This window comes from Mustelus asterias, chromosome 28 (assembly GCF_964213995.1).
Source record: "Mustelus asterias chromosome 28, sMusAst1.hap1.1, whole genome shotgun sequence".
NCBI lineage: Eukaryota > Metazoa > Chordata > Chondrichthyes > Carcharhiniformes > Triakidae > Mustelus > Mustelus asterias.
In genome coordinates this window covers 6,507,936-6,535,590 of record NC_135828.1, presented here as the reverse complement: position 1 = coordinate 6,535,590, position 27,655 = coordinate 6,507,936, and the positions used below count along the sequence as shown (strand labels likewise).

Sequence of the window (27,655 nt, the reverse complement as noted above, 5' to 3'; positions counted from 1 at the left end):
GGAGCAGGTTATCACAGGAAAACAGCTGCAGTTCCTTCAGTGGGGAGCAATTGCACGTCCAACACTGTTCTCCTGTCTCTGTTACCTAGGTTGCCAGGGGATTCACGGACCCGCATTGGGTTCATTACATTCGACAGCACAGTGAACTTCTACCACTTGCACAGCAGCCTGTCGCGACCCCGCATGATGGTTGTGGCTGATGTTGATGGTAAGTCGTTATCGAGTGGGGCTCGAACCAAATTTGTTCCATTGCATTAATGCTGTCAGGGAAATCAGAATCTTAATTTTTTTTTAATGCAACCTCACTGCCATGTTGTCACATTCTGGGAAACAGGCTTGTGGGACGTGTGACTGGCTTAATTGAATCGGAAATATAGAATCCCTACAGTGCAGGAGGAGGCCATTTGGCCCATCGAGTCTGCACCAACCACAATCCCACCCAGGCCCTATCCCCATAACCCCATGCATTCACCCCAGCTAGTCCCCCTGACACTAAGGGGCAATTTGACATGGCCAATCCGCCTAGCCCGCATATCTTTGGATGGACGGATAGACTACGAAGATTAAACATCAATAGAAGAGGTGCAAAGGCAAGTGATTCGATATGGTGATCAACAGAGAGCCAGGAGAGTGGAAGATAAATTTCAGGCCACTCAGTCTAATGCCTGATCCGGTGGATGGCACCTCAGAGGGTGGCACAGTGGTCAGCACTGCTGCCTCACAGCGCCAGCGACCCAGATTCAACTCCGGCCTCGGGTCACTGTCTATGTGGAGTTTGCACATTCTCCCCGTGTCTGCGTGGGTTTCCTCCGGGTGCTCCGGTTTCCTCCCACACTCCAAAGATGTGCGGGTTAGATGGATTGGCCACGTTAAATTGCCCCTTAGTGTCCCAAAATGTGTAGATTAGGGGGATTAATGAGGTAAATACATGGGGTTATGGGGAGAGGGCTGGGTAAAATATTCTGTCAGAGAGCTGGTGCAGACTCGATGGGCTGAATGGCCTCCTTCTGCACTGTAGCGATTCTATGATTCAGACAAAGTTACACTTCGCTGTACTGGAGGCCGAGGTTGGATTATGTACATAAAGCGAATGAAAGAAGTGGTTTGAAGTTAGCGGAACATATACAATGGGAAGATTGTAAATAGATGAGGCAAAATAGTGTACGTTTACTTTTAAAATATAGCAGCCATAAAGTTTAAAATAAAGGGTTGATCAATTCTGGGAAAGGGTACTTGTAGAGGATTATGAAAAACAGTGGGGTGTGAGGTCAAAGGGAGTAAAGAAACATTGACGCTGTGTTGGTGGCTGTGAGATTCTGAACAAGACAGTATGTGGATGAAGCCAGGACAGTTTGCTGTCACCAATACTCTGGAGCAGGGTATTGTGTAGTCAGGTTACTGGGATTTCATAGTTAGCTGGGCCTGAGTGTGTCTGGACTTTCCCCTCTGTGTCATTTCTGAGTCTGCTGTGGGCTAATTGTTAGAGATTGATTGCTAGGAATAGTCACCAACTCCATTATTGTTAGAACATGGAAACATAGGTTGATGTAGCGCAGAAGGAGGCCATTCGGCCCATTGTACACACTCCAGCTCTGTGAGGGAGCTATCCAATTAGTTCCTGCTGTTTCCCCAATGATGTGGAGATGCCGGCGTTGGATTGGGGTAAACACAGTAAGAAGTTTAACAACACCAGGTTAAAGTCCAACAGGTTTATTTGGTAGCAAAAGCCACACTTTTGTGTGGCTTTTGCTACCAAATAAACCTGTTGGACTTTAACCTGGTGTTGTTAAACCTCTTACTGTGTTTCCCCAATGCCCAGCATTTTTTTTTTCCTCTTCAAGTGATACCCAATTTCCATTTGAAAGTTCTTACTGTATCTGCTTTCACCGTCCAATCCAACTGGCTATGTAAGTTTCTCTCTTCCTGATGGTTCCTTTGCCAATCACCTTAAATCAGTGGCCTCTGATTATTGACCCTTCTGCCATGGGAAATAGTTTTTTTGTATCTATTTACGCCTTTGAGATTTTGAACAACTCTCTTAAATCTTCCCTTAACTGTCCCTTGTGACTATCGGGTTGATAGAAGGCTAGTGAAATGGACCTTGGTCTAAATATTCCTCGAATTGGGGTGAAAATTGTGTGGTATTCATATTAACTGAAGCGTGGAAACCCTGGTACTTCAGTTTGGAGACTTTTAATCATGATGATGGATTTCATTGTGTGTGTGTGAAACTTGCAGAACATAAACCAATGGAAATGAGAAAGTTATAAAACAGTCGCATATCCAAAGACGTTTTAAATGGTGAGGTCGCTAAGATCAGACAACCAATGGGACGCCCAAAGCCTTGCTTCAAGGATGTCATGCTTGCAAGCATGACATGAAAGTCCAATCTTGCTTAAACCCACACTCCTGATCTTATTCTTCATTCCCCCCTCTCCTAATATTGACTGGAATTCTCCTCCCTCACCCACGGCTAGGATTCTCCAGTCCCGCTGCAGTGAATGGAGCTTTGGTTGGACGCTAAATTCTTCGTTCATGCTGGCAGCGGTGGCGGGACTTGGCGAGACTGGAGAATCCCACTCATTATCTCCATTGACTCAGCATCCACTTTCTTCCCATCATTGCTCTAGGAAGTGCGTTGGAACGGTTTCCATGTTAGAAGGTGCTATACAAATGTAAGTTGTTCTACGGCCATTTTTTATTCATTCATGGGACCTGGACTTCTCTGGCTAGGTCAGCATTTATCATCCATCCCTAAATTGCCTCTTGAGAAGGTAGTGGTGAGCTGCCTCCTTGAACAGCTGCGGTCCACGTGGTGTAGCTACACCCACGGTGCTATGAGGGAGGGAGCTCCAGGATTTTGACCCTGCGACAGTAGCGGAATAGCTGATATATTTCCAGGATGGTGTGTGGTTTGAAGGGATCTTGCGGGTGGGAGTGTTCCCCTTCATCTGCCGCCCTTGTGCTTTCAGTTGTGGAGGTCACAGGTTTGGAAGGTGCTGTTGAAGGAGGTGTGCAGTGAGTTGCTGTGGGGCATCTTGCAGATGGTGCAGATCCTGAACCGAGAGGAGCTGGCTAAACGTCCGTTGCTGTGCAGCTTGCAGCCTTTGCAATGATCACATATCTTGGTCTTCTTTCAGATATCTTCATCCCAAGTGAAGATAAGTTGTTAGTGAATCTGCAACAAAGCCGACAGGTAAGGTGATGTTCCTCTCACATTGTAACAAAACTTCACCGAGTTTAACCAAGTTCATTCTTTTCCCAGTAACATGTCCTCTTAATCTTTTTGTTTTAACCTCACCGCACTCCACAGTTCTGATACGGATTAACATGCTACGATGGAAGTTGAGGAAACCTTTGCTCAGTTCCCATTGTTGACTGAGCAATAATAATCCTGGCCTATTCCTGTTGTTGTATGAACTTTGCTTGCTTTCTGGACACAGTTTTTCTGACATTAGTGACAGGATAATCGACTGTAAATCTAATAGTGGGCTAAACATTCCAAGGGCCTGCTTCATGATCAGCTGAGCTTTCCATTTCCTCTTCCAATGACCCTCCTACCAATCAGCCCCTACAGGTCACGGCAGTTGTGACTTTCTCCCAGTTGTCTGAGTCCACCAACTTCATATCTTGCTGATAAGTGTCCTTGTAGCATGTACTCATGCATTAACCACAAATAATAATACAAACCTGCCTATGGACTAGCCTCATGTGCTAACCTCACTAGCCTCAGAGTGGCGATTCAGTGGAACTCTTTGCCGCAGATGGTTGTGGAGGCCAGGTCATTGAGTGTCTTTAAGACAGAGATAGATAGATTCTTGATTAATAAGGGGATCAGGGGTTATGGGGAAAAGGCAGGAGAATGGGGATGAGAAAAATATCAGCCATGGATTGAATGGCGGAGTAGACTCGATGGGCCGAGTGGCCTAATTCTGCTCCTATGTCTTATGGTCTTATGGTCTCATGTTTGGCTTATGTTAGGGGTGGCACAGTGGCACAGTGGTTAGCACTGCTGCCTCACAGTGCCAGGGGCCCGGGTTCGATTCCAGCCTTGGCTGACTGCGGAGTCTGCATATTCTCCCCGTGTCTGCGTGGGTTTCCTCCAGGTGCTCCGGTTTCCTCCCATAGCCCAAAGATGTGTGGGTTAGGTTGATTGGTCATGCTAAATTGACCCTAATGTCCTAGGGGAATTAGCAGGGTAAATGTGAGGGGTTATGGGAATAGGGCCAGACTCGATGGGCCGAATGGCCTCCTTCTGTCCTGTAAGCATTCTGTGAATTCTTTGATTAACCAAATAAAGGTACTTCACAACTCAGTACTTTAAGAATGCTACCCAGTCCTGTAAAGGGTTCCCTGTGTGGTCTGATGATGATAATTTTTTAAAAATGTTTATTTATTAGTGTCACAAATAGGTTACATTAACACGGCAATGAAGTTACTGTGAAAATCCCCTAACTGCCTCACTCCGGCACCTGTTCGGGTACACTGAGGGAGAATTTAGCACGACCAATGCTCCTAACCTGCACGTTTTTGGACTGTGGGAGGAAACCCACGCAGACACGGGGAGAAAGTGCAGATTCCGCACAGACAGTGACCCAAACTGGGAATCGAACCCGGGTCCCTGGCGCTGAGAGGCAGCAGTGTTAACCACTGTGCCACCTGTAAAGAGTCCCCCTGTGTGGTCTGGTGATGATAGATGGGGCTGTGACTGAGAGCTCACTCATGGTCTTCCAGTCCTCTCTGCTGTACATTTCCTATCACGGTAGGATGGAACTTGCCCAGCTCCTCCACAAGTTCTCCAAATGTTTACGGGCCCTCTTTGTGAGAGACGCTGGTGTTGAGGTGCTCGATGGCCAGTACAGACACGATGGGCAGAAGGGCCTCTTGTTGTGCTGTAAAACTCTACGGTTCCATGATGGCTGCAAGCACAGGATTAGAATGATGTGTTTATCAGTAAAGATTAATCACCAGATTTTTCACCACCTCTTTATTCCACACGCATATACAATCGGGGTAAGATGGTGAATATCCTGAAACTCAAGGAGAAGCTCGGCCAACTTACCCTGATACATATTTAGATATGGGACCAGTAAAAAGCCTGAATTAGATTGTAAAATTGCTCAAAGGTCCACCCGATGTAGCTGCTTCGCGGCTAGGTGTTTGAATGTGGCTGTCCCTGCTATAACTTGTCTGCTAATTCTCCACTGCCTCGCCACAGCTCGTCGTGTCTTTGCTTGAGGAATTCCCAGTTGCGTTCAGAGAGACTCAGAAGAGGCAGTGCGCTTTTGGACCCGCACTGCAGGCTGCTCAAAAACTCCTGAAGTATTGCGGTGGACGTGTGTCTGCTTTCCTGACCCAGTTACCCAACATAAGCTGCGGCTCCCTGCAACCCCGAGAAGACCCCGGCGACAGTACGCTGGTAGGTTGAGTTTCCTTCTACGACTCACTAGCTTAATGGTGGAATCTTACTGTTCAGAAAGTGATGGTCGCATAAATTATATGGAATTACATAGAATGTACGATCCAGCAACAGGCCAGTTGGCCCAACTAATTTACGCACCATATGAGCCACCTTGCACCTATCTTCATTAACCCGATCAGTAGAAATGGTCGAGAGCTTCAAGTTTTTAGGTGTCCAGATCACCTGTCCTGGTCCCCCCCATGCCAACACTATAGTTAAGAGAATCCACCAACGCCTCTACTTTCTCAGAAGACTAAGGAAATTTGGCATGTCAGCTACAACTCTCACCAACTTCTACAGATGCACCATTCTTTCCGGTTGTAACACAGCTTGGTCTGGGCACCTGCTCTGACCAAGACCGCAAGAAACTACAAAAGGTCATGAATGCAGCCCAATCCATCACGCAAACCAGCCTCCCATCCATTGACTCTGTCTACACTTCCCATATTTTTACATATATGATATTTTACATATATGATATTGGAATAGTGTAGATTAGAGGGGCTTTAGATTGGTCTCACTGGTCGGCGCAACATCGTGGGCCGAAGGGCCTGTACTGCGCTGTAATGTTCTATGTCCCTTGTGAGGGGGAAATAAACACAATGTTTCTTTTGTTTTGGCCTTATTAACCTGCCTCACTACTTTTAGTGTAAATTTGGGAGGTGTCAATGTTTTTGAACTTTCCAATCCCTTGTTACCCCTAAGTTGCAAAAGCCTTAATCTTTCATCGTGTGAACCCTCAGTCTACATTACAAAAATCATAAGTGCTTTAGAAAAGATATACATGGTCCGAATATGAAGTTGTGAGATCAAAGGGGGAGTACTGTGTAAAGTTTTGATCCCCTTACTTAAGAAAGGATATTACTGCATCAGCATCAGTTCAGAGTAGGCCCACTATCTAATGAGGAGAGGTTGAACAGGTTGGACCAGTGTCCATTGGTGTTGAGAGGAATGAAAGGTGATCTCAACGAAACTTATAAGATCCTGAGGGGACTTGACAGGGTGGATACCGAGAGAAACTAAAACAGAAAATGCTGGAAGATCTCGGCAGGTCTGACAGCATCTGTGGAGAGAGAATAGAGCCACCGTTTTGAGTCTGGATGACCCTTCATCAGAGCTGGCGAAGAGTCATCCAGCCTCGAAACGTTGGCTCTATTCTCGCTCCACAGAAGCTGTCAGACCCACTGGGATTTTCCAGCGTTTTCTGTTTTTGTGTCAGATTCCAGCATCTGCAGTATTTTGCTTTTATCTAGATACCGAGAGGATGTTTCTCCTGATGAGAGGCTAACACTAAGGGGCAGAGGTTAAAAGTGAGGAGATGAGTAGTGTTTTTTTCCTCCCAGAGGGCGGTTAATCTGTGGAATCCTCTTCCCTGGAGAGCCATGGTGGCTGGGTCATTGAATATTTTAAAGGTCGAGTTAGACAGATCCTCAATAGACAACAGAGTCAAAGGTTATAGGAAGTAAGCGGGAAATTGATTTTGATTTGATTTGATTTGATTTATTGTTGTCACATGTATTAGCATACAGTGAAAAGTATACGCTATACAGACAAAACATACTGTTCATAGAGAAGGAAAGGAGAGAGTGCAGAATGTAGTGTTACAGTCATAGCTAGGGTGTAGAGAAAGATCAACTTAATGCAAAGTAGGTCTATTCAAAAGTCTGACAGCAGCAGGGAAGAAGCTGTTCTTGAGTCGGTTGGTACGTGACCTCAGACTTTTGTATCTTTTTCCCGAAGGAAGAAGGTGGAAGAGGGAATGTCCGGGGTGCGTGGGGTCCTTAATTCTGCTGGCTGCTTTGTCGAGGCAGTGGGAAGTGTGGACAGTCAATGGATGGGAGGCTGGTTTGCGTGATGGATTGGGCTACATTCATGACCTTTTGTAGTTCCTTGCGGTCTTGGGCAGAGCAGGGGCCATACCAAGCTGTGATACAACCAGAAAGAATGCTTTCTATGGTGCATCTGTAAAAGTTGGTGAGAGTCGTAACTGACATCCCAAATTTCCTTAGTCTTCTGAGAAAGTAGAGGCGTTGGTGGGCTTTCTTAACTATAGTGTCGGCATGGGGGGGACCAGGACAGGTTGTTGGTGATCTGGACACCTAAAAACTTGAAGCTCTCGACCCTTTCTCCTTCGTTCCCGTTGATGTAGACAGGGGCATGTTCTCCTTTACGCTTCCTGAAGTCGATGACAATCTCCTTCATTTTGTTGACATTGAGGGAGAGATTATTGTTGCCGCACCAGTTCATCAGATTCTCTATCTCATTCCTGTACTCTGTCTCGTCATTGTTTGAGATCCGACCCACTACGGTGGTGTCGTCAGCAAACTTGAAAATCGAATTGGCAGGGAAGCTACAATCAGATCGGCCATGATCTTATCAAATGACAGCACGCTCAAGGGGCTGAATGGCCTACTCCTGCTCCTATTTTGTATGTTCGTATGAGACTCAAATTTAATGACCTCTCCTTCTTCTTTATCCCTCCACAAGGGAGCTAAGCACCTTGGTCCAGCTATCGATTTCTATAAGGTGCTTGCACTGGAGTTCTGTGGCCAGCAGACAGGTGTGGATTTATTCTTACTGAATCAGCGATACACTGACCTGGCCTCCATTGGTGAGTGCAGTGATGGACGCTTCCAACAACAGTGATAAATCGTATACAGGTTACATCTTTAACATAACAAATGTTATAAGGAAGGATATTATTAAACTAGAAAGAGTGCAGAAAGGATTTACTAGGATGCTACCGGGACTTGATGGTTTGAGTTATAAGGAGAGGCTGGACAGTCTGGGACTTTTTCTCCCTGGAGCGTAGAAGGTTGAGGGATGATCTTATAGAAGTCTATAAAATAATGAGGGGCATAGATCGGCTGGATAGTCAATATCTTTTCCCAAAGGTAGGAGAGTCTAAAACTAGATGCCATGGGTTTAAGATGAGAGGGGAGAGATACAAAAGTGTCCAGAGGGGCAATGTTTTCACACACAGGGTGGTGAGTGTCTGGAACAAGCTGCCAGAGGTAGTAGTAGAGACGGGTACAATTTTGTCTTTTAAAAAGCGTTTAGACAGTTACATGGGTAAAATGGGTGCAGAGGCATATGGGCCAAATGTGGGCAATTGGGACTAACTTAGGGGTTAAAAAGGGGGTGGCATGGACAAGTTGGGCCGAAGGGCCTGTTTCCATGTTGTAAACCTCAATGATTCTTTGTTCCAAAGTACAAAAACATAAAAATGCTGGAAAATCTCAGCACGTCTGATAGCTTCTGTGGCGAGAGAATAGAGCCAATGTTTCGAGTCTGGATGACCCTTGGTCAGAGCTGAGAGGAAAGAGAGTCAGCAGAGATTTATACTGTGAGGGTAGGGAGGGGTGGTGGATTTGGACGAAGGGAATGTAAATGAGCATGCCGAGTTTTGATTAACACCTTGTCAAATACCAGGAGGGAAATGGAAACCAGTGATAGAGCACAGGGTGAAAGAGACTAACGGAAATTCTGTCGCGCAGGAGAGCAGTCCTTCTTCAGGGAAGGCATTCCTAGAAGAAAATGTCCCAAAGTGCTTTACAAGTCACTTCAGTGAGAGTCTTGGGCCATTATTGTCAGAGCACATTATAGCACAGAAGGAGGCCATTTGGCCCATAACACCTATGCTAACCCTTTGAAAGAGTTGCCCAATTGGTCCCACTCTCCCTAACCTTTCCCCAGAGCCCTGCACATTTTTCCACTCGAAGTAGCATCCATTTACAATTGAATCTGATTCATTTTTATTTATTTGTGGGACATGGGCGTCGCTGGTTGGCCAGCATTTATTGCCCATTCCTAGTTGCCTGAGGGCAGTTTAGAGTCAACTACATTGCTGTGGCTCTGGAGTCACATGTAGGCCAGACCGGGTAAGGACGGTAGATTTCCTTCTCTAAAGGACATTAGTAACCCAGGTGAGTTTTTTCCAACAATCGACAACGGTTTCGTGATTCTTAATTCCAGATTTATTTTTATTGAATTCAAATTCCACCATCTGCCGTGGCGGGATTCGAACTCAGGTCCCCAGAACGTTAGCTGAATTTCTGGATTAATGGTCTAGCCACTAGGCCATCACCTCCCCTTCATCATCCTTTCAAGTAGCATGTTCCAGATCTCAACAATTTGTAATAGTATAAGGGTGGCACAGTGGTTAGCACTGCTGCCTCACAGCGCCAGGGACCCGGGTTCTATTCCGGCCGTGGATGACTGTCTGTGAGGAGTTTGCACGTTCTCCCCGTGTCTGGGTGGATTTCCTCCGGGTCCTCTGGTTCCCTCCCTTTAGCATGGCCAATGCACCTAACCAGCACGTCTTTCGGACTGTGGGAGGAAACCGGAGCACCCGGAGGGTGTGGCTTTTGCTACCAAATAAACCTGTTGGACTTTAACCTGGTGTTGTTAAACTTCTTACTGTGTCGCTCCCACAATCCAAAGGTGTGCGGGTTAGGTTGATTGGCCATGCTAAATTGCCCCTTAGTGTCGGGGGATTAGCAGGGTAAATATGTGGGGTTATGGGGATGGGGTTTGGGTGGGATTGTTGTCAGAGCAGGCTCAATGGGCCAAAATGGCCTCCTTCTGCACAGTAGGAATTCTATAATTCTAACATACAAGCACAGGCATGATAATGAGGTATTGCAATATCTTATGAATCTTTTAGTTTGGTTCAGAAACATCCATTTAGTCTTAATAGCTCACAGTTCCAATCTTAGAGCAGTAATATCAATGCAAGTGGTTGTTACTGTTCTGAGAATGGTTGATGAAGTGGCTTAATTAGATTGCAAAATGCTGAACATTGTCAGGCAGGGTGTCAGAGACTGAGTCTCCATTTACTGAGAAAGAAAGGATAAAGGATTTGCATTTATACAGAGCCTCTCATGTCTCAAAGCGCCCATTTAGTAATTTGAAGTACAATTTGTTATTGTAATGTAGGAAACATGGCCGTCAGTGTGCAAGCTCCTAGCAACAGCAATGAGGAAAATGATTGGTAGAAGGATGACAATTGTTTTGGATAGCAGGGTTAACGCCCCGGCTCTTCAGAATAATACCACAGGGTCTTTTACCTTCAGCTGGGAGGGTGGACAGGGAGGATGTGAGTCGTGGTGGCTCTGGCCATCATTGTGTGGGGCAATCTTATTGCGCCATATGGTCTTTTCCTACCTGATGTGGAGATGCCGGTGTTGGACTGGGGTAAACACAGTAAGAAGTTTAACAACACCAGGTTAAAGTCCAACAGGTTTATTTGGTAGCAAAAGCCACACAAGCTTTCGGAGCCCCAAGCCCCTTCACCTGAAGAAGGGGCTTGGGGCTCCGAAAGCTTGTGTGGCTTTTGCTACCAAATAAACCTGTTGGACTTTAACCTGGTGTTGTTAAACTTCTTACTGTCTTTTCCTACATGTCAGTATTGCTTGTTCCATTGGGAAGGGTGAGATGGTGTAAACAACCTCTCGGCATTGGGAGACACGGGGGAAGGAGAGTCGATGAAAGGGCAAGATTGGTCAAGAGGTTGCTAACTTTTTGACTGGTGTGGTGAAAGGGCCGGTTAATTGGTTATACTGAGTTGACGTGTTTCTGCAGCTTGTCTTCCCAGGTACACGTGCGGCTATTTGTACTATTACCCAGCATTCCATCATATCCACAGCTCAGCCCTGGCGGAGAAACTCCAGGAAGAGTTCCGACGTCACCTGACCCGCTCCATCGGATACGAGGGCCTCCTAAGGATTCGATACACACAGGGTGAGCAGATTAACTTGCACAGAACCAAAATGAACCCACATATCGCCATGGCGACACGGAAGGAGGACAATCAGCCCATCGAGTGTGTGCTGGCTCTCTGTAGAGCAACCCGGGTCTGCCCCCATGTCTAAACAGTGTGGCACAGTGGTGAGCACTGCTGCTTCACAGCGCCAGGGACCCGGGTTCGATTCCCGGCTTGGGTCACTGTCTGTGCGGAGTCTGCACGTCCTCCCCGTTTCTGCGTGGGTTTCCTCCCGGTGCTCCGGTTTCCTCCCACAGTCCGAAAGACGTGCTGGTTAGGGTGCATTGGCCGTGCTAAATTTTCCCTCAGTGTAACCCAAACAGGCGCTGGAGTGTGGCGACTAGTGGATTTTCACAGTAACTTCATTGCAGTGTTAATGTAAGCCTACTTGTGACATGAATAAATAAAAAATAAAAATTTCTGCCCAAAAGGTCCAGAGAATGCACAGCTGAGGTAAATGTCCATCCCGGCTGCCTGTCCTCTCTTCCTGTCAATGTCTATGTCTGGGTGTCCCTGGAGAGGGACTGCCCTTCAGAAGGGCAACTAGCAATGGACAATAAATGCTGGCAGCCAGCGGCACCCATGTCCCACAAATGAATAAAAATAAGAACAGAAACTAGGAGCCGGAGGAGGCCATTCAGCCCTTTGAGCCTGCTTTGCCATTCAGTGTGATCATAGCTGATCCTCTATCTCAATGCCATATTCCCTCTTTCTCCCCATACCCTTGGATGCCATTAAAATCTAACAAATTCTCAATCTCTTTCCTGAATATATTCAGTCATTTGGCCTCCACAGCCTCCTGTGGGAGAGAATTCCACAGGTTTGTGTGAAGAAATCTTTCCTCATCTCAGTCCTAAATGGTCTACCCCGTTTCCTGAGTCTGTATCCCCTGGTTCTAGATTTCCCAACCAGGGAAACCATCCTCCCTGCGTCTAGTCTGTCCAGCCCGGTTAGAATTCTATACGTTTCAATAAGATCTCCTCATATCATTCTAAATTCTAGTGAATACAAGCCCAGTCGAATCAATCTCTCCTCATAGGACAGTCCCGCCAACCCTGGTATCAGACTAGTGTTCATAAAGTTCCTACAGTGCAGAAGGAGGCCATTCGGCCCATCGAGTCTGCACCGACAACAATCCCACCCAGGCACTATCCCCGTAACCCTACATATTTACCCTGCTAATCCACCTGACGCTAAGGGGCACTTTAGCATAGCCAATCAACTTAACCTGCACATCTTTGGGGTGTGGGAGGAAACCCACGCAGACACGGGGAGAACGTGCAAACTCCACACAGTCAGTGACTGAGGCCGGAATTGAACCCGGGTCCCTGGCTCTGTGAGACAGCAGTGCCAACTACTGTGCCACCGTGCCGCCCTCCATGAACCTCTGCTGCACTCCCTCTATGTCAAGTATATTCTTTCTTAAGTAGGGAGACCAAAACTGCATGCAATACTCCAGTCGTGGTCTTACCAAGACCGTGTGTAACTGTAGTAAGACATACTGACAGCAAGTACACAAGGTATAGTTCTTGGAGTGGATGAATGGGCGCAGGAAGGCATCATTGAACAAGCCAACATCAATATTGTTTGATAACACTTTGTTTCCTCTTTCATTGGTGCTCCTTTTGGAAAGGTGATGGGGGCATCTGATCACTTGGTTCTGATTGGTGACGCGGCTCTCTGTGTGGACCAACCAAGAGACATTCCTCATGGTAACCATCATTTCAATTCTCTGATTTTTAGGCCTCATGCTGGAGACCTATTACGGAAACTCCTTCCTGCAGACGACGCAGATGCTGTCCCTGCCCTGTGTCTGCCCTCAGGCTGAGTTTGCATTCCTGATGATGATAGATGGGGCTGTCACCGAGAGCTCTTTCGTGGTCTTCCAGTCCTCCCTGCTCTACACTTCCTGCCAAGGTAGGGTGGAACGTGCGCAGATCCTCCACGCGTCCTGCAGATGTTTCATAGTGACCTTCAGCTGGGAAACAGCCTGCCAAGGAATAAAGAACAAAGAAAATTACGGCACAGGAACAGGCCCTTCGGCCCTCCAAGCCTGCACCGACCATGCTGCCCGACTGAACTAAAATCCCCTACCCTTCCAGGGACCATATCCCTCTATTCCCATCCTTTTCATGTATTTGTCAAGACGCCCCTTAAAAGTCACTACCATATCCGCTTCCACTACCTCCCCCGGCAGCGAGTTCCAGGCATCCACCACCCTCTGTGTAAAAAAACTTGCCTCGTGCATCTCCTTTAAACCTTGCCCCTCACACCTTAAACCTGTGCCCCCTAGTAATTGACTCTTCCACCCTGGGAAAAAGCCTCTGACTATCCATTCTGTCCATGCCCCTCATAATCTTGTAAACTTCTATCAGGTCGCCCCTCAACCTCCATCGTTCCAGTGAGAACAAACCAAGTTTCTCCAACCTCTCCTCATAGCCAAGGCAACATTCTAAGGCAACACCCTGGTAAATCTTTTCTGCACCCTCTTCGAAGCCTCCACATCCTTCTGGTAGTGTGGCGACCAGAATTGAACGCTATATTCCAAGTGCGGCCGAACTAAGGTTCTATAAAGCTGCAACATGACTTGCCAATTTTTAAACTCAATGCCCCGAAGTGACCCAGACTGAGCCGTCCACTGAACCTGCCTCCCTATGAGGAATCGCTAAGTCTTGGTCTAGCTGGGGGTTGTGGAGCATGACCGCTTGTGGATGACCTTTAGGGTTTGCTTATCTTTCAGGAGAACGGCGGGTTCGAATCTACACGTACTGCCTACCAGTTGTCAGCTCCCTGAGTGAGGTATATGCAGGGGTCAACATGGCCGCCATGATGGGAATTCTTTCAAAAATAGGTAAGGTATCATGTTAACTATCATAAAATAAGCTGTAACACATACGGTAAAGAATATAATTGAATACATCACATACGGCAGGGCAGTTCAGCCTATTGGACACGATCTTACCAGCCGTTCACACCACACTCATGGCGAATGTTGTTCCTCTGTTTAAGAAAGGGAATAGAAATGACCCTGGTAATTATAGACCGGTTAGTCTTACTTCGGTGGTTGGTAAATTGATGGAAAGGGTCCTTAGGGAAGGGATTTACGACCATTTAGAAAGATGCGGATTAATCCGAGATAGTCAGCACGGATTCGTGAAGGGCAAGTCGTGCCTCACAAATTTGATAGAATTTTTTGAGGAGGTAACTAAGTGTGTTGATGAAGGTAGGGCATTTTAGTAAGGCGTTTGATAAGGTCCCCCATGGTCGGCTTATGATGAAAGTGAGGAGGTGTGGGATAGAGGGAAAGTTGGCCGATTGGATAGGTAACTGGCTGTCTGATCGAAGACAGAGGGTGGTGGTCGATGGAAAATTTTCGGATTGGAGGCAGGTTGCTAGCGGTGTGCCGCAGGGATCAGTGCTTGGTCCTCTGCTCTTTGTGATTTTTATTAATGACTTAGAGGAGGGGGCTGAAGGGTGGATCAGTAAATTTGCTGATGACACCAAGATTGGTGGAGTAGTGGATGAGGTGGAGGGCTGTTGTAGGCTGCAAAGAGACATAGATAGGATGCAAAGCTGGGCTGAAAAATGGCAAATGGAGTTTAACCCTGATAAATGTGAGGTGATTCATTTTGGTAGGACAAATTTAAATGTGGATTACAGGGTCAAAGGTAGGGTTCTGAAGACTGTGGAGGAACAGAGAGATCTTGGGGTCCATATCCACAGATCTCTAAAGGTTGCCAGTCAAGTGGATAGAGCTGTGAAGAAGGCCTATAGTGTGTTAGCTTTTATTAACAGGGGGTTGGAGTTTAAGAGCCGTGGGGTTATGCTGCAACTGTACAGGACCTTGGTGAGACCACATTTGGAATATTGTGTGCAGTTCTGGTCACCTCACTATAAGAAGGATGTGGAAGCGCTGGAAAGAGTGCAGAGGAGATTTACCAGGATGCTGCCTGGTTTGGAGGGTAGGTCATATGAGGAAAGGTTGAGGGAGCTAGGGCTGTTCTCTCTGGAGCGGAGGAGGCTGAGGGGAGACTTAATAGAGGTTTATAAAATGATGAAGGGGATAGATAGAGTGAACGTTCAAAGACTATTTCCTCGGGTGGATGGAGCTATTACAAGGGGGCATAACTATAGGGTTCGTGGTGGGAGATACAGGAAGGATATCAGAGGTAGGTTCTTTACGCAGAGAGTGGTTGGGGTGTGGAATGGACTGCCTGCAGTGATAGTGGAGTCAGACACTTTAGGAACATTTAAGCGGTTATTGGATAGGCACATGGAGCACACCAGGATGATAGGGAGTGGGATAGCTTGATCTTGGTTTCAGATAAAGCTCGGCACAACATCGTGGGCCGAAGGGCCTGTTCTGTGCTGTACTGTTCTATATACACTCCCGTTGCAGCGAGGTCGGAGAATTTGGCGCCCAGCCAAATCTCCGTTTACTGCGGTGGCACTGGAAAATCCTGCGTGAACAGTCATAACATTCCAGCCATCGCATCCCTCTTGCACCCCCCCCCCCAACCAGAGTGATACCTGTGGGCTAAAAGAGTTAAATTATTTTAAATTAAATCAAATAAAAGAAAAACATATTATCTAAGTGGTGAGAGATTGCAGAGCTCTGAGTTGCAGAGGGATCGGGGTGTCTTCGTGCACGAATCTAAAGGGCTAATATGAGGGTGCAGCAAGTAATTAGGGAAGCTAACAGGATGTTTTCGTTCATCGCGAGGGGATTTGATGACAAAAGTAGGGAGGTTATGCTTCAGTTACACCGAGCACTAGCGAGACCACAGTGGGAATTCTCCAGCTGTTCACACCTCATCCCGTCGCTGCTGGTGCATAGACTCAAGGGGCTGAATGGACTCCTCCTTTGCCTGTGTTCCTAAGCCCTTGCAGTTAGAGCCAGTGGACCATCTAACACGGTTCTATTTGCGTTCATACTTATTATTTACTGTTGAATTTTGTGGGCCTGGTGGCTTGGAAATGAAGGGATATTTTTATAATCTTTTTCTCATTGGTGACTGAGCCCTAAATCAGAACCCCAAGATCCATTTGTATCGGATAAGCGGAATTACACGGGAGTGCAGAGTTACCAGGCTGGTTCCGGAAATGGTGGGACCTTTTTTCATTCATTCGTGGGACATGGGCGTCGCTGGCTGGCCAGCATTTATTGCCCATCCCTAGTTGCCCGAGGGCAGCTGAGAGTCAACCACATTGCTGTGGCTCTGGAGTCACATGTAGGCCAGACAAGATAAGGACGGCAGATTTCCTTCCCTAAAGGGCATTAGTGAACCAGATGGGTTTTTCTGACAATGGTTTCATGGTCATGAGTAGATTCTTAATTTTCAGATTTTTAAAAATTGAATTCAAATTCCACCATCTGCCGTGGTGGAATTCAAACCCGGGTCCCCAGAACATTAGCTGAGTTTCTGGAATAATAATTTAGCGATAATACCACTAGGCCATTGCCTCCCTTGATGTATGAGGAGAGATTGACGAGGTTAGGATTGTTTTCGCTGGAATTCAGACGAATGAGGGGGGGATCTCATCGAGATTTATAAAATTCTAACAGGACTAGACAGAATAGGTGCAGCGAGGATGTTCCCGATGGTGAGGGGAGTCCAGGAGTCACAGTCTGAGGATTCGGGATAGACCATTTAGGACAGAGGTGAGGAGATATTTCTTCACCCAGAGAGTGGTGAGCCTGTGGAATTCATTACCACAGGAAGTAGCTGGTGCCAAAACATTGAATGTATTCAAGAGGCGGCTGGATATAGCACTTGGGGTGAATGGGATCAAAGGTTATGGGGAGAAAGCAGGATTAGGCTATTGAGTTGGATGATCAGCCATGATTGTGATGAATGGCGGAGCAGGCTCGAAGGGCCGAATGGCCTCCTCCTGCTCCTATCTTCTATGTTTCTAAATGTCAGAAGTGGTGCGCAAGGCTCCTCCTACATTGTGGATGACATGTTTGAGGTGTGATCAAGGCAATGTTTATTGCGGACCCCATATTTTGAGAATAAGTTGATTGATAACCACAATTTAAAAAAAAAATTCATGGGATGTGGGCGTCGCTGGCTGGGCCAGCATTTTTTGTCCATAGCTAATTACCCTTGAGAAGATGGCGGTGAGCCACTGTCTTGAACCGCTGCAGTCCCTGAGGTGTAGGTACACCCACCGTGCTCTTAGGGAAGAAGTCCCTGGATTTTGACCCCTGACAGTGGAAGGTGGGATCTACAGTGATGTTCAGCAACAATGCGGGTTTATATCATAAATTTATTAAAAATGTCCCAAGTTTCTTCACAGGTGTGTTTCTAACAAACAAAATTAGACTGAGCTGCAAAAAGAGATATTAGGGCAGGTAACCATGAAGCTTGGTCAAAGGGATAGATTCTAAGGCTCTTCTTAAAGGAGTGGGAGGGAGGTGCAGAGGTTCAGGGAGAGAATTTAGGTCCCAGCCAGCTGATGGCACAGCCACCAATAGTGGAGCGATTAAAATTGGAGATGTACAAGAAGCCGGAATTGGAGTACAGTAAAGGTTGTGGGAGCTGGAGGAGATTACAGAGATAGGGAAGAGTGAGGCCATGGAGCGATCGGAAAAGAGGGATGAAATATCAACATTGTGCCATTGCTGGACTGGAAACTAGTGCAGGTGAATTAGTGCAGGAATGATGCTGTATAGATGGAAGAATGTGGAGCCATAGATCAGGTGAGCACAGATGGGAAAAGCACTGGGGGCAAAGTTGGTTTTCGGGGGAAGTGAGTTAGATTTGCATGAAGAGCTGGGCCAACATGGATGGGGAAGTAAAGATTAAAAGCCTCTGCTTTGATATTTCATGGTTAATATTACTTGAAGCTATTCCTGATGTGTAATGTGATTTATTATTGCACAGTTATTATTTAATGAGCTGGAAACTGAGCAGCTCAGGAGGACTGAGCTGTCATGGGGTTAATAGGATTGTTTTGCGTTCTTTGTCTTGATGTGATCTTTCTCCACATTTACCTGCAGCCGTGGATCGCTCAGTGAGGCTGTGCCTGGCTTACACCCGAGATGAGTTGATGAGAATGCTCATTGATGTTCTGGTTGCCTATCGCGCCTTGGCGTGCAGCCCAAAGCAGTCCACCTTCACCGTCCCCCACAGCCTCCAGCAACTTCCACTGTACGTCCTCGCCCTACTGAAGCAGGTGAGAGGTCACAGAACGGGAAACCGAGGGACAGGAGGAGGCCATTTGGCCCCTTCAGATCATGGTAGCACAGGCCTTTCCTGATGAGTTAACGTGGCAGAGGGGCATTGGTACAGGAGTTTCTCAAACCTGTTCCGCCACTGAAGTGGATTAAGGCTTGCCGCAGCGATTCATGTAAAAAACAAGCAGGTTTGAACTTAAAGAGCAAATGATCAAATAATTGGTCCCATGAAGACAACCCAGAAGACGTTGGAGCAATGGCAGGCCATTCGGCCCATCAAGTCTGTTCCGCCATTCAATGAGATCACGACTGGTCCAATATGATCATCTTCAACTCCCCAAGTCTGCTTTCCCACCTTATCCCCATAAACCTTGATTTCCCCCTTCGACAATTGTTGAAACTGTGGCTTTCACCCTAACTACTTTGATGCACGGTTGCTGGTTTTTGAAAAGAAAATAAGGAAAAGGTCATTTTTGTTGCAGGATTTCAAACTGGCATGCTTATCAAGCTCTGTAACTGTGTGTCTGATCTCAGGAGAGACAGAGAGAGAGGAAACATAGAAATGTAGCAACTAGAATGGTCTTGAATGTAGCCCAATCCATCAGGCAAACCAGCCTCCCATCCATTGACTCTGTCTCCACTTCCCGCTGCCTCGGCAAAGCAGCCAGCATAACTTAAGGACCCCACGCACCCCGGACATTCTCTCTTCCACCTTCTTCAATCGGGAAAAAGATACAAAAGTCTGAGATCACGTACCAACCGACTCAAGAACAGCTTCTTCCCTGCTGCTGTCAGACTTTTGAATGGACCTACCTCGCATTAAGTTGATCTTTCTCTACATCCTACCTATGGCTGTAACACTACATTCTGCACTCTCTCCTTTCCTTCTCTATGAACGGTATGCTTTGTCTGTATAGCAGCAAGAAACAATACTTTTCACTGTATGTTAATACATGTGACAAAAATAAATCAAATCAAAGAAGCAGGAGGAGGCCATTCGGCCCTTCGAGCCTGCTCCGCCATTCATCTTGATCGTGCTGATCATCAAATTCAATATCCTGATCCCCCCCCTTCCTCCCATATCCCTTGATCCCTTTAGCCCTAAGAGCTATATCTAATTTCTTCTTGAAATCAGACAACGTTTTGGCCTCGACTACTTTCTGTGGGAGTGAATTCCACACATTCACCAAGAGGAATAGATGGTTTAGATTTTGCAGAGAAAATAGTGAGTTAAACACCTCCCAGGGAGATGGTGGAGACAAACAGTACCAGCAAGGAACTGGAACTGGATAGCTTTTTGGGTTAACAAGAAGAATGTAATGGATAAAGAACAGAGAGGTTTAGGTACAGTGATTGGCCAGATCTGTGCAGGGATATTGTGTGCAACCCTCTGTTCCAGCCACAAGCTTTCCACTATTCAACTTTGACCTAACGACCTCTGTTTTTGCCTATGTCAAGTGCATAATTGACCTATCTCAGTCAAGAGAGTGCTTGTAAATTTTTGACCAAGCCCCCAACCTGCCAGATATTTGTAAAGCCCCTTGTTGAAGAAATGTATTGGAATAGGGCTGAATGGTTTCGTGTATCTGCCTTTGCAAAGTTCCTGAGAGGAAGACTTCCAGAAAATAATAATATATCGTGATTGATTTAGCTGCAGAAATAAGTTTCCTTTCAGTCCGAGCACTCTCTCTGGGCCAGGAAGCCCTGATGTTGTTTCTTGATGAGGAAATTTAGGTCTGAATTCTGGACCTCGCCTCCAGCTGGGGTTTTCCAGTCCTGGTGCTATGAATGGAGATTGGGCTGAGCGCTAACTTCTCCATTCTCGCTGGCAGCGGTTCGACATCGGGCAGAGAATTCCGGCTGTAGTCTCAGTTTTGAACCGTTTTGTTGAATCCTTGAAATCATGGCGTCCAGTTTCAGGCTGGGGAGGTGAGTGTCAGGGGAAGTGGTGTCTCTTTCGTTCCATCACTAGAACTAGGGGGCATGGCCTCAAAATAAGGGGGAGCAGATTTAGGACTGGGTTGAGGAGGAACTTCTTCACACAAAGGGTTGTGAATCTGTGGAATTCCCTGCCCAGTGAAGCAGTTGAGGCTACCTCATTGAATGTTTTTAAGGCAAGGATAGATAAATTTTTAAACAGTAAAGGAATTAAGGGTAAAGTCAAATTACTGCGGATGCTGGAATCTGAAACCAAAAGAGAAAATGCTGGAAAATCTCAGCAGGTCTGGCAGCATCTGTAAGGAGAGAAAAGAGCTGACGTTTCGAGTCCAGATGACCCTTTGTCAAAGCCCACTTCCATTGTGGATTTAAGAGTTATGGTGAATGGGCGGGTAAGTGGAACTGAGTCCACGAAAAGATCAGCCATGATCTTATTGAATGGCGGAGCAGGCTCGAGGAGCCAGATGGCCTGCTCCTAATCCTAGCTCTTATGTTCTTATTAGAGGCTTTGAGTGCTTTTCATGCTCGATAAACAGACTCTGCAAAACCAACCTTCTTAGGCCTCTGTATAAAGAAATGTATTCTGCTCTCATTCCTCCAATAAGGATGTCTGATCCTGCTATGCTTTGTCCTGCAGCCTGCCTTTCAGACGGATGCAGCAATGAGCCTGGATGAAAGGGTTTTCACGATGATCCAGCTGATGATCCAGCCCCTGACCTTCGTTCTGCGGATGGTTTACCCCGATCTGTACAGGATTGATGATTACCTCAACAGCGAGTCTGCTGACAACGTGAGCACTCTGGTTTACCGCGTTGGTGCGATTGGTTCCCTAAGTTCTGTTTCGTCCAATCAATGCTCAGCCAGAGGGGAAACGAGAGGGAGGAGAGGGAGCTGGTGAGATCAGTGACCAAATCGCCATGCCGTTTCTAAGGAACACCGGGAGGCCTCACAGCGCCAGGGACCTGGGTTTGATTCCCGGCTTGGGTCACCGTCTGTGTGCAGTCTGCGCATTCTCCCCGTGTCTGCGTGGGTTTTCTCCGGGTGCTCCGGTTTCCTCTCACAGTCCGAAAAATGTGCTGGTTAGGTGCATTGGCTGTGCTAAATTCTCCCTCAGTGTACCCGAACAGGCGCCAAAGTTTGGCAACTAGGGGATTTCACAGTAACTTAGTTGCAGTGTTAATGTAAGCCTACTTGTGTCACTAATAAATAAACTTTAATAAAACTTTAAAACTTTAATCCCTTTCTTTCCCCCTGACAGATTTCCTTGGAGGGAGGCAAGGGCACAGTGAAGAGACCAGCTTTGATACAACTCATGGCAGAGAATCTCACCCTGCAAGGAGCTTTCTTAATTGATTGTGGTAATGTACGTGTTCACACCCTTCAGAAGCATCATATCCCAGAACTTGAGCCCATTGAAAATATTGATGCACTGCTGGTGCTATTATCCCATTATCCCAAATATAGGCCAGAATTTTACTGCCCCGCCTGCCATGGGAATGGGAGCGGGCGGAGCATAAGAAGGTCTGTTGGCCTTGGGCGGGATTTTACGGTTTCGGAACAAGTGGAAAATCCCGCAAATGATGTCAGCTACCTGAAGGAGTACAGCGACTGGAAGTATTAATGTACAACAACAGGAGGGTGGGGCCTGGGTGGGATTGTGGTCGGTGCGGACTCGATGGGCCGAATGGCCTCCTTCTGCACTGTAGGGTTTCTATGATTCTATGAGGGACGGATAGAACGCCTTTCATTTATATCGTGCTTCTCACCAGCTCAGAACATCTTAAAGCCCATGAAAATTTGAAAATTTACAGCCAATGAAATAGTTTGTGGGGTTTAATTCCCCAGTATAAACAGCAACATGGCACCAATCAAGTGATTTGCTTTTTGAAGGGCTAGGGAATAAATATTGGCTAGGACACTGGGGATAACTCCCCTGCTCTTATACAAAATAGGAGCAGAAGTAGGCCATTCGGCCCCTCGAGTACCATTCAATAAAATCGAACGCTGAACCGTTTGTGTTTTGAATTCCACATTCCCATCTACCTCCAATAGCCTTTGATTCCCTTAGGATCTATCTACCTCTGCCTCAAAATATTCAATGACCCTCCCCCCCCGCATCTCCACCGATATATTAAATAAAAATCTTCTACAAAATAGTGCCACAGAATCTTTGACATCCCATCTGAAGGGGCAGATAGCATCTCAGTTTGACCTCTCATGTGAAAGATGGCATCTCCGACAGTGCGGCCCTCCCTTGGTACTGCGTGGGAGTGCCAGCCTGAATCATGTGCTCAAGCCTGTGGATTGGGGACCTGCACCCACAACCTTTGGGCGCGCCACCCCATCCACTGACCCATGGGTGGGGCTAAACAGCTGAGAAATTCAGAAAGCTGATGGCCCTTTTGATTTGATTTGATTTGATTTATTATTGTCACATGTATTAACATACAGTGAAAAATATTGTTTCGCACGCTATACAGACAAAGCATACCGTTCATAGAGAAGGAAAGGAGAGGGTGCAGAATGTAGTGTGACAGTTATAGCTAGGGTGGAGAGAAAGATCAACTTAAAGCGAGGTAGGTCCGTTCAAAAGTCTGACAGCAGCAGAGAAGAAACTGTTCTTGAGTCGGTTGGTACGTGACCTCAGACTTTTGTATCTTTTTCCCGACGGAAGAATGTGGAAGAGAGCATATCCGGGATGTGTGGGGTCCTTAATTATGCTGGCTGCTTTGCCGAGGCAGCGGGGAGTGTAGACAGAGTCAATGGATGGGAGGCTGGTTTGCGTGATGGATTGGGCTACATTCCCGATCCTTTGTAGTTTCTTGCGGTCTTGGGCAGAGCAGGAGCCATACCAAGCACTTCCTGTGGACCTCCATGAAGTGAGATATACCTCCGCGTCCCCACTGCTTTTCGGAGATAGAGATGCCGAGGCCTCCCAGCGGACTGGCAGCGTTCAGTTGCTTGGTCATACATTGTTGCTGAATGGGTCATTTTGGGTGAGCGAGACTGTATTTGTGTTCTTATATGGGAGGGGGGGGTGGCACAGTCACTGGGTAAGGGGCTGTCATTTAGGACTGAGTTGTGGAGAAATTTCTTCCCTCGGGAATTTTCTTCTCCAGAGAGTTGCGGAAGATCCATCACTGAACATCTTGAAGGTTGAGATAACAGATGTTTAGCTTTGGCTTCTTGGTGAATCGTGGGAGCGAGTGGGAAAGTGGAGTTGACGTCCAAGATCAGCCATGATCGTTTTGAATGACAGAGCCTGCTGAACGGGCTGAATGGCCTACTCCTGCTCCTAACTCTTGTGTTCTTGCTCATAACTCTTGCTGGTTTTGCTGGGACCACCCAGTGATGAGGTGACCCACACTGTTCTATGTTCTTCTGTATTCTTCAGGTTCTATATATCTGGGTTGGTAGGCATTGCAGCAGCAGCTTCCTGGATGGTGTGTTAGGGGTGACCAGCTACACCTCACTACCAGGTACTCTGGTAAGTCCCGACTCTTCTATTACTCCTTGGTGTGTGATGATACTATGCTACTAAAATATTTTGTGTTTAAGTGGGGGGGGGGAAGTGGGTGCTTTAAGAGGCAGTGTTTTTCCACAGAGAGTCAGTTTGTCTGGTAGGAATGCAGCAGATGCTGAAAAAGCAGGATAATAACTCATTTTAGCCATGTAAGTGTTCATTTAGCAGAAGGCATAATGGGGTGTTTTTTGATTAAAGTAATAAGGTGAGTTAGATATTAAGGGACAGAGTCATGTAATATTAAAAATGGGAGGAGCTAGGTGTAATAAGTTTTCGGAGGCAGAAGTCCCTTCACCAGAACCCCATTATTCACAATTCCAACAGCAATACACAGAGTGTTATCAGTCAGTCCCAGAAGAATTGACACTCCCGGTTAAATACAAGGAAAAGACTCCCTGATTGGCCCATCAATTGATTCCTTAATCAGGGATCTCGTATTTCAATAGCCCAACCTCAATGGTTTGATTGAAGTCATTACGTTAGGCTTGTAGCAGAATAGCAGTTTAATTTTCATTTTTAAAAAAGAGTAGTTGCTGACTGCAGCTAGTTAAAGGCAGAAGCCCGGAGGCTTTCTCTCTCTCTCTGAAAACTCCAATGTGGTTAACCCAAGTGAAAGCAAGTATGCCTCGATTTGCTTACTAAATTTAAAGAGGGGTTTAAGTCTATAAGAGAAATGTTGCTTGATTGGAATTGAATAGTGATAAGTTAGAAGTTAAGAGTTATTTCTTTTCATGTTTAAATATTGTTCAATGGTTAAGAGTAAATCTGTTTCATCTTGCTAGAGTTATGTTTAAACTGTGTTAAGAATAAAGCTTGTTTTGTTAGAAAGATTCCTAATTTATCAGTGGAATTAGTCCTGGAATAAAGCATCCTTTCCTCACACTTATGCCAAAAATGGAAAAATTGTTGGGGTCTAATCTGGCTTCATAATATACCATGGGATTTCTGATCTGGTGCCCTAACTGGTGTCTCCAAATTTGCTGTTTCAGCAAGCTTTTATCATGCTTGATGTACTGTGCACGGTTCTGGTCTCCTTATTACGGAAATTATATAGAACCGTTGGAGGAAATGCAGAGAAAATCTCCTAACATTAATAGGAGATTCTAATTATTGGGAAAGACTGAATAAAGTTTTCTTCGGGTAAGGCAAGGCTGACGGGTGAGGGGAAAACCTGATAGATGCTTTTTATAATGTTGGGTTTTGGGTAAGGTAGACATAAGGGGAGATATAATCACTTGTAAGAGAGACCAAAACTAGGGACCGTATAGTCTAAGATAATCACTAATAAATCCAATGGGGAATTAGAATATTTTTCTTTATCCAGAGAGTGGTGAGGATGTGGAACTCAATACCACATAGAGTAGTTGAGGAGAATAACGTAGATTAATTTAAGAGGGGGACAGTTACGTGCTCTTGAGCTAATAATTTCCTTGGAGCTGTTTCTGCTCACTCGCCATTGCTTTGTTGGAGCTGCTTGGATCAAAGTTGGGAAGACACCACGGAGAAACAGGATCAATTCCAAGGAAATTCAGGCCTCTTGTGCCTATGATGTACACAGGAAAATCCTGACCATATATAAGCTGGAATACTGCTGGTGTGTTCCAGACTCTGCTGCCCATCCTCCAGAATCCAGCTTCTAAACGCATCCAAGCATTACTGGGATCCTTAAGGAAGGAGAGGCTTTACCATGCACCTTGCTTCATCGTCAAGTGAGTACAAGCTTTCACAGAACATCAAGTAATCTTATCTGACAGACATACGAATTAGGAGCAGGAGTAGGCCACTCGGCCCCTCTCGCTTGTTCCGCCAGTCAATAAGATCATGGCTGATCTAATTGTAACCTCAACCCCACATTTCTGTCAATCCCCCGATGACCTTTCACTGTATTGTGTCTTCAACATAGTAAAATCATAGAATCCCAACAGTACAGAAGGAGGCCCTCACTCAGCCCATCGAACCTGCACCGACTCTCCAACACAGCATCTTACCCAGGCCCTATCCTCGTAACCCCACATACTTACCCCCGACATCTTGGGACACTTCAGCATGGCCAATCCATCTAACCTGCACATCTAAGGGGTAATTTAGCATGGCCAATCCACCTAATCTGCACATCTTGGGACACTAAGGGGCAATTTAGCATGGCCAATCCTCCTAAGCTGCACATCTTGAGACACTAAGGGGCAATTTAGCATGGCCAATCCACCTAACCTGCACATCCTGGGACACTAAGGGGCAATTTAACATGGCCAATCCACCTAACCTGCACATCTTGAGACACTAAGGGGCAATTTAGCATGGCCAATCCACCTAACCTACGCATCCTGGGACACTAAGGGGCAATTTAGCATGGCCAATCCACCTAATCTGCACATCTTGGGACACTAAGGGGCAATTTAGCATGGCCAATCCATCTTACCTGCACATCTTGAGACACTAAGGGGCAATTTAGCATGGCCAATCCACCTTACCTGCACATCTTGAGACACTAAGGGTCAATTTAGCATGGCCAATCCACCTAACCCACACATCCTTGGATTGTGGGAGGAAACCGGAGCACCCGGAGGAAACCCACGCCGACATGGGGGGAATAGTCAGTCACCTGAGACCGGAATCGAACCCGGATCCCTGGCGCTGTGAGGCAGCAGTATTAAACATTGTGCCACTGTGCCGCCCTAACGTGCCTCAAGTCGGTTTGCAGGGATGTTAGCAAATTAAATTTGACAACTTCTGTGCTGCAAGAGCAATCGTATCTAGTGACATTTAGCGGAACAATCGCTGCCTAAAATTGACTCTGTTGGTCTCTTCCTTGCTAGGGATGACAGTACCTCACGGTCTGTGTTTATCAAGCGTCTGGTGGATGACCGCACTGAGACGGCAATGTCCTACTATGAATTTCTGCTTCACCTGAAGGAACGAGTGTGTAAGTGACGTGCTTTCCCACAGGGAATGATCCAAAGAGGACTGGTGTGAGGTGGCTCCCTCAAGCAGCATGGGCCCTCGAGGTGTAATTCCTTCCTTCACCAGCAGTGCAGCAATTACAATATTATTCCAACCAGGAAAGTTCTGAAATAAAATGGAGAATGCTGGAAATGTACGCACGAGAGGCCCCTTCCTTTCTGTTCATAATAAAGACACGTTAACTCTTTGAAAGCCAGTGAACCCTATTAATGGGATTGAGCAGAGTGGGGAGAAAGTTTATTTATTAGTCACAAGTAAGGTTTACACTGCACAGAAATCAAGTTACAGAATACTAATTAGAATGCAAATCTTTACAGCCAGCCAGGTCTTAAAGGTACAGATAATGTGGGTGGAGAGAGCATTCAACACAGGTTAAAGAGATGTGTATTGTCTCCAGACAGAACAGCTAGTGAGATTCTACAAGCCCAGGAGGCAAGCTGTGGGGGTTACTGATAATGTGACATAAATCCAACATCCAGGTTTAGGCCGTCCTCATGTGTGCGGAACTTGGCTATCAGTTTCTGCTCAGCGACTCTGTGCTGTCGTGTGTCGTGAAGGCCGCCTTGGAGAACGCTTACCTGAAGATCCAAGGCTGAATGCCCGTGACTGCTGAAGTGCTCCCCCACAGGAAGAGAACAGTTTTGCCTGGTGATTGTCGAGCGGTGTTCATTCATTCCTGACGAAACAATCTTGCTTCAATCAGCAATCTCTGCTGTGGTTTCAGTCATAATTTTTGTTTAAACAGATTCTGTTTGTGACAGTGCGGGTGGCACAGTGGTTAGCACTGCTGCCTCACAGCACCAGGGACCTGGGTTTGATTCCTGCCTC

The 27,655-nt window shown here is 46.4% G+C and overlaps 1 protein-coding gene across 1 annotated transcript in view; it reads left to right on the top strand.

Moving 5' to 3' along the window:
- The window catches only part of LOC144480118 (protein transport protein Sec24B-like), a 48,513-nt gene extending 21,716 nt beyond the window's left edge, over positions 1-26,797 (top strand). The window contains exons 9-21 of the mRNA XM_078199265.1: positions 90-208; positions 3,141-3,196; positions 5,219-5,419; positions 7,949-8,072; positions 11,045-11,203; positions 12,969-13,142; positions 13,966-14,076; positions 18,229-18,404; positions 20,981-21,133; positions 21,602-21,706; positions 23,738-23,830; positions 25,472-25,575; positions 26,683-26,797. Coding sequence (XP_078055391.1) covers positions 90-208; positions 3,141-3,196; positions 5,219-5,419; positions 7,949-8,072; positions 11,045-11,203; positions 12,969-13,142; positions 13,966-14,076; positions 18,229-18,404; positions 20,981-21,133; positions 21,602-21,706; positions 23,738-23,830; positions 25,472-25,575; positions 26,683-26,797 — 1,690 coding nt within the window. The remainder of the gene's footprint in view (positions 1-89; positions 209-3,140; positions 3,197-5,218; positions 5,420-7,948; positions 8,073-11,044; positions 11,204-12,968; positions 13,143-13,965; positions 14,077-18,228; positions 18,405-20,980; positions 21,134-21,601; positions 21,707-23,737; positions 23,831-25,471; positions 25,576-26,682) is intronic.
- Positions 26,798-27,655: the final 858 nt, after the last annotated feature.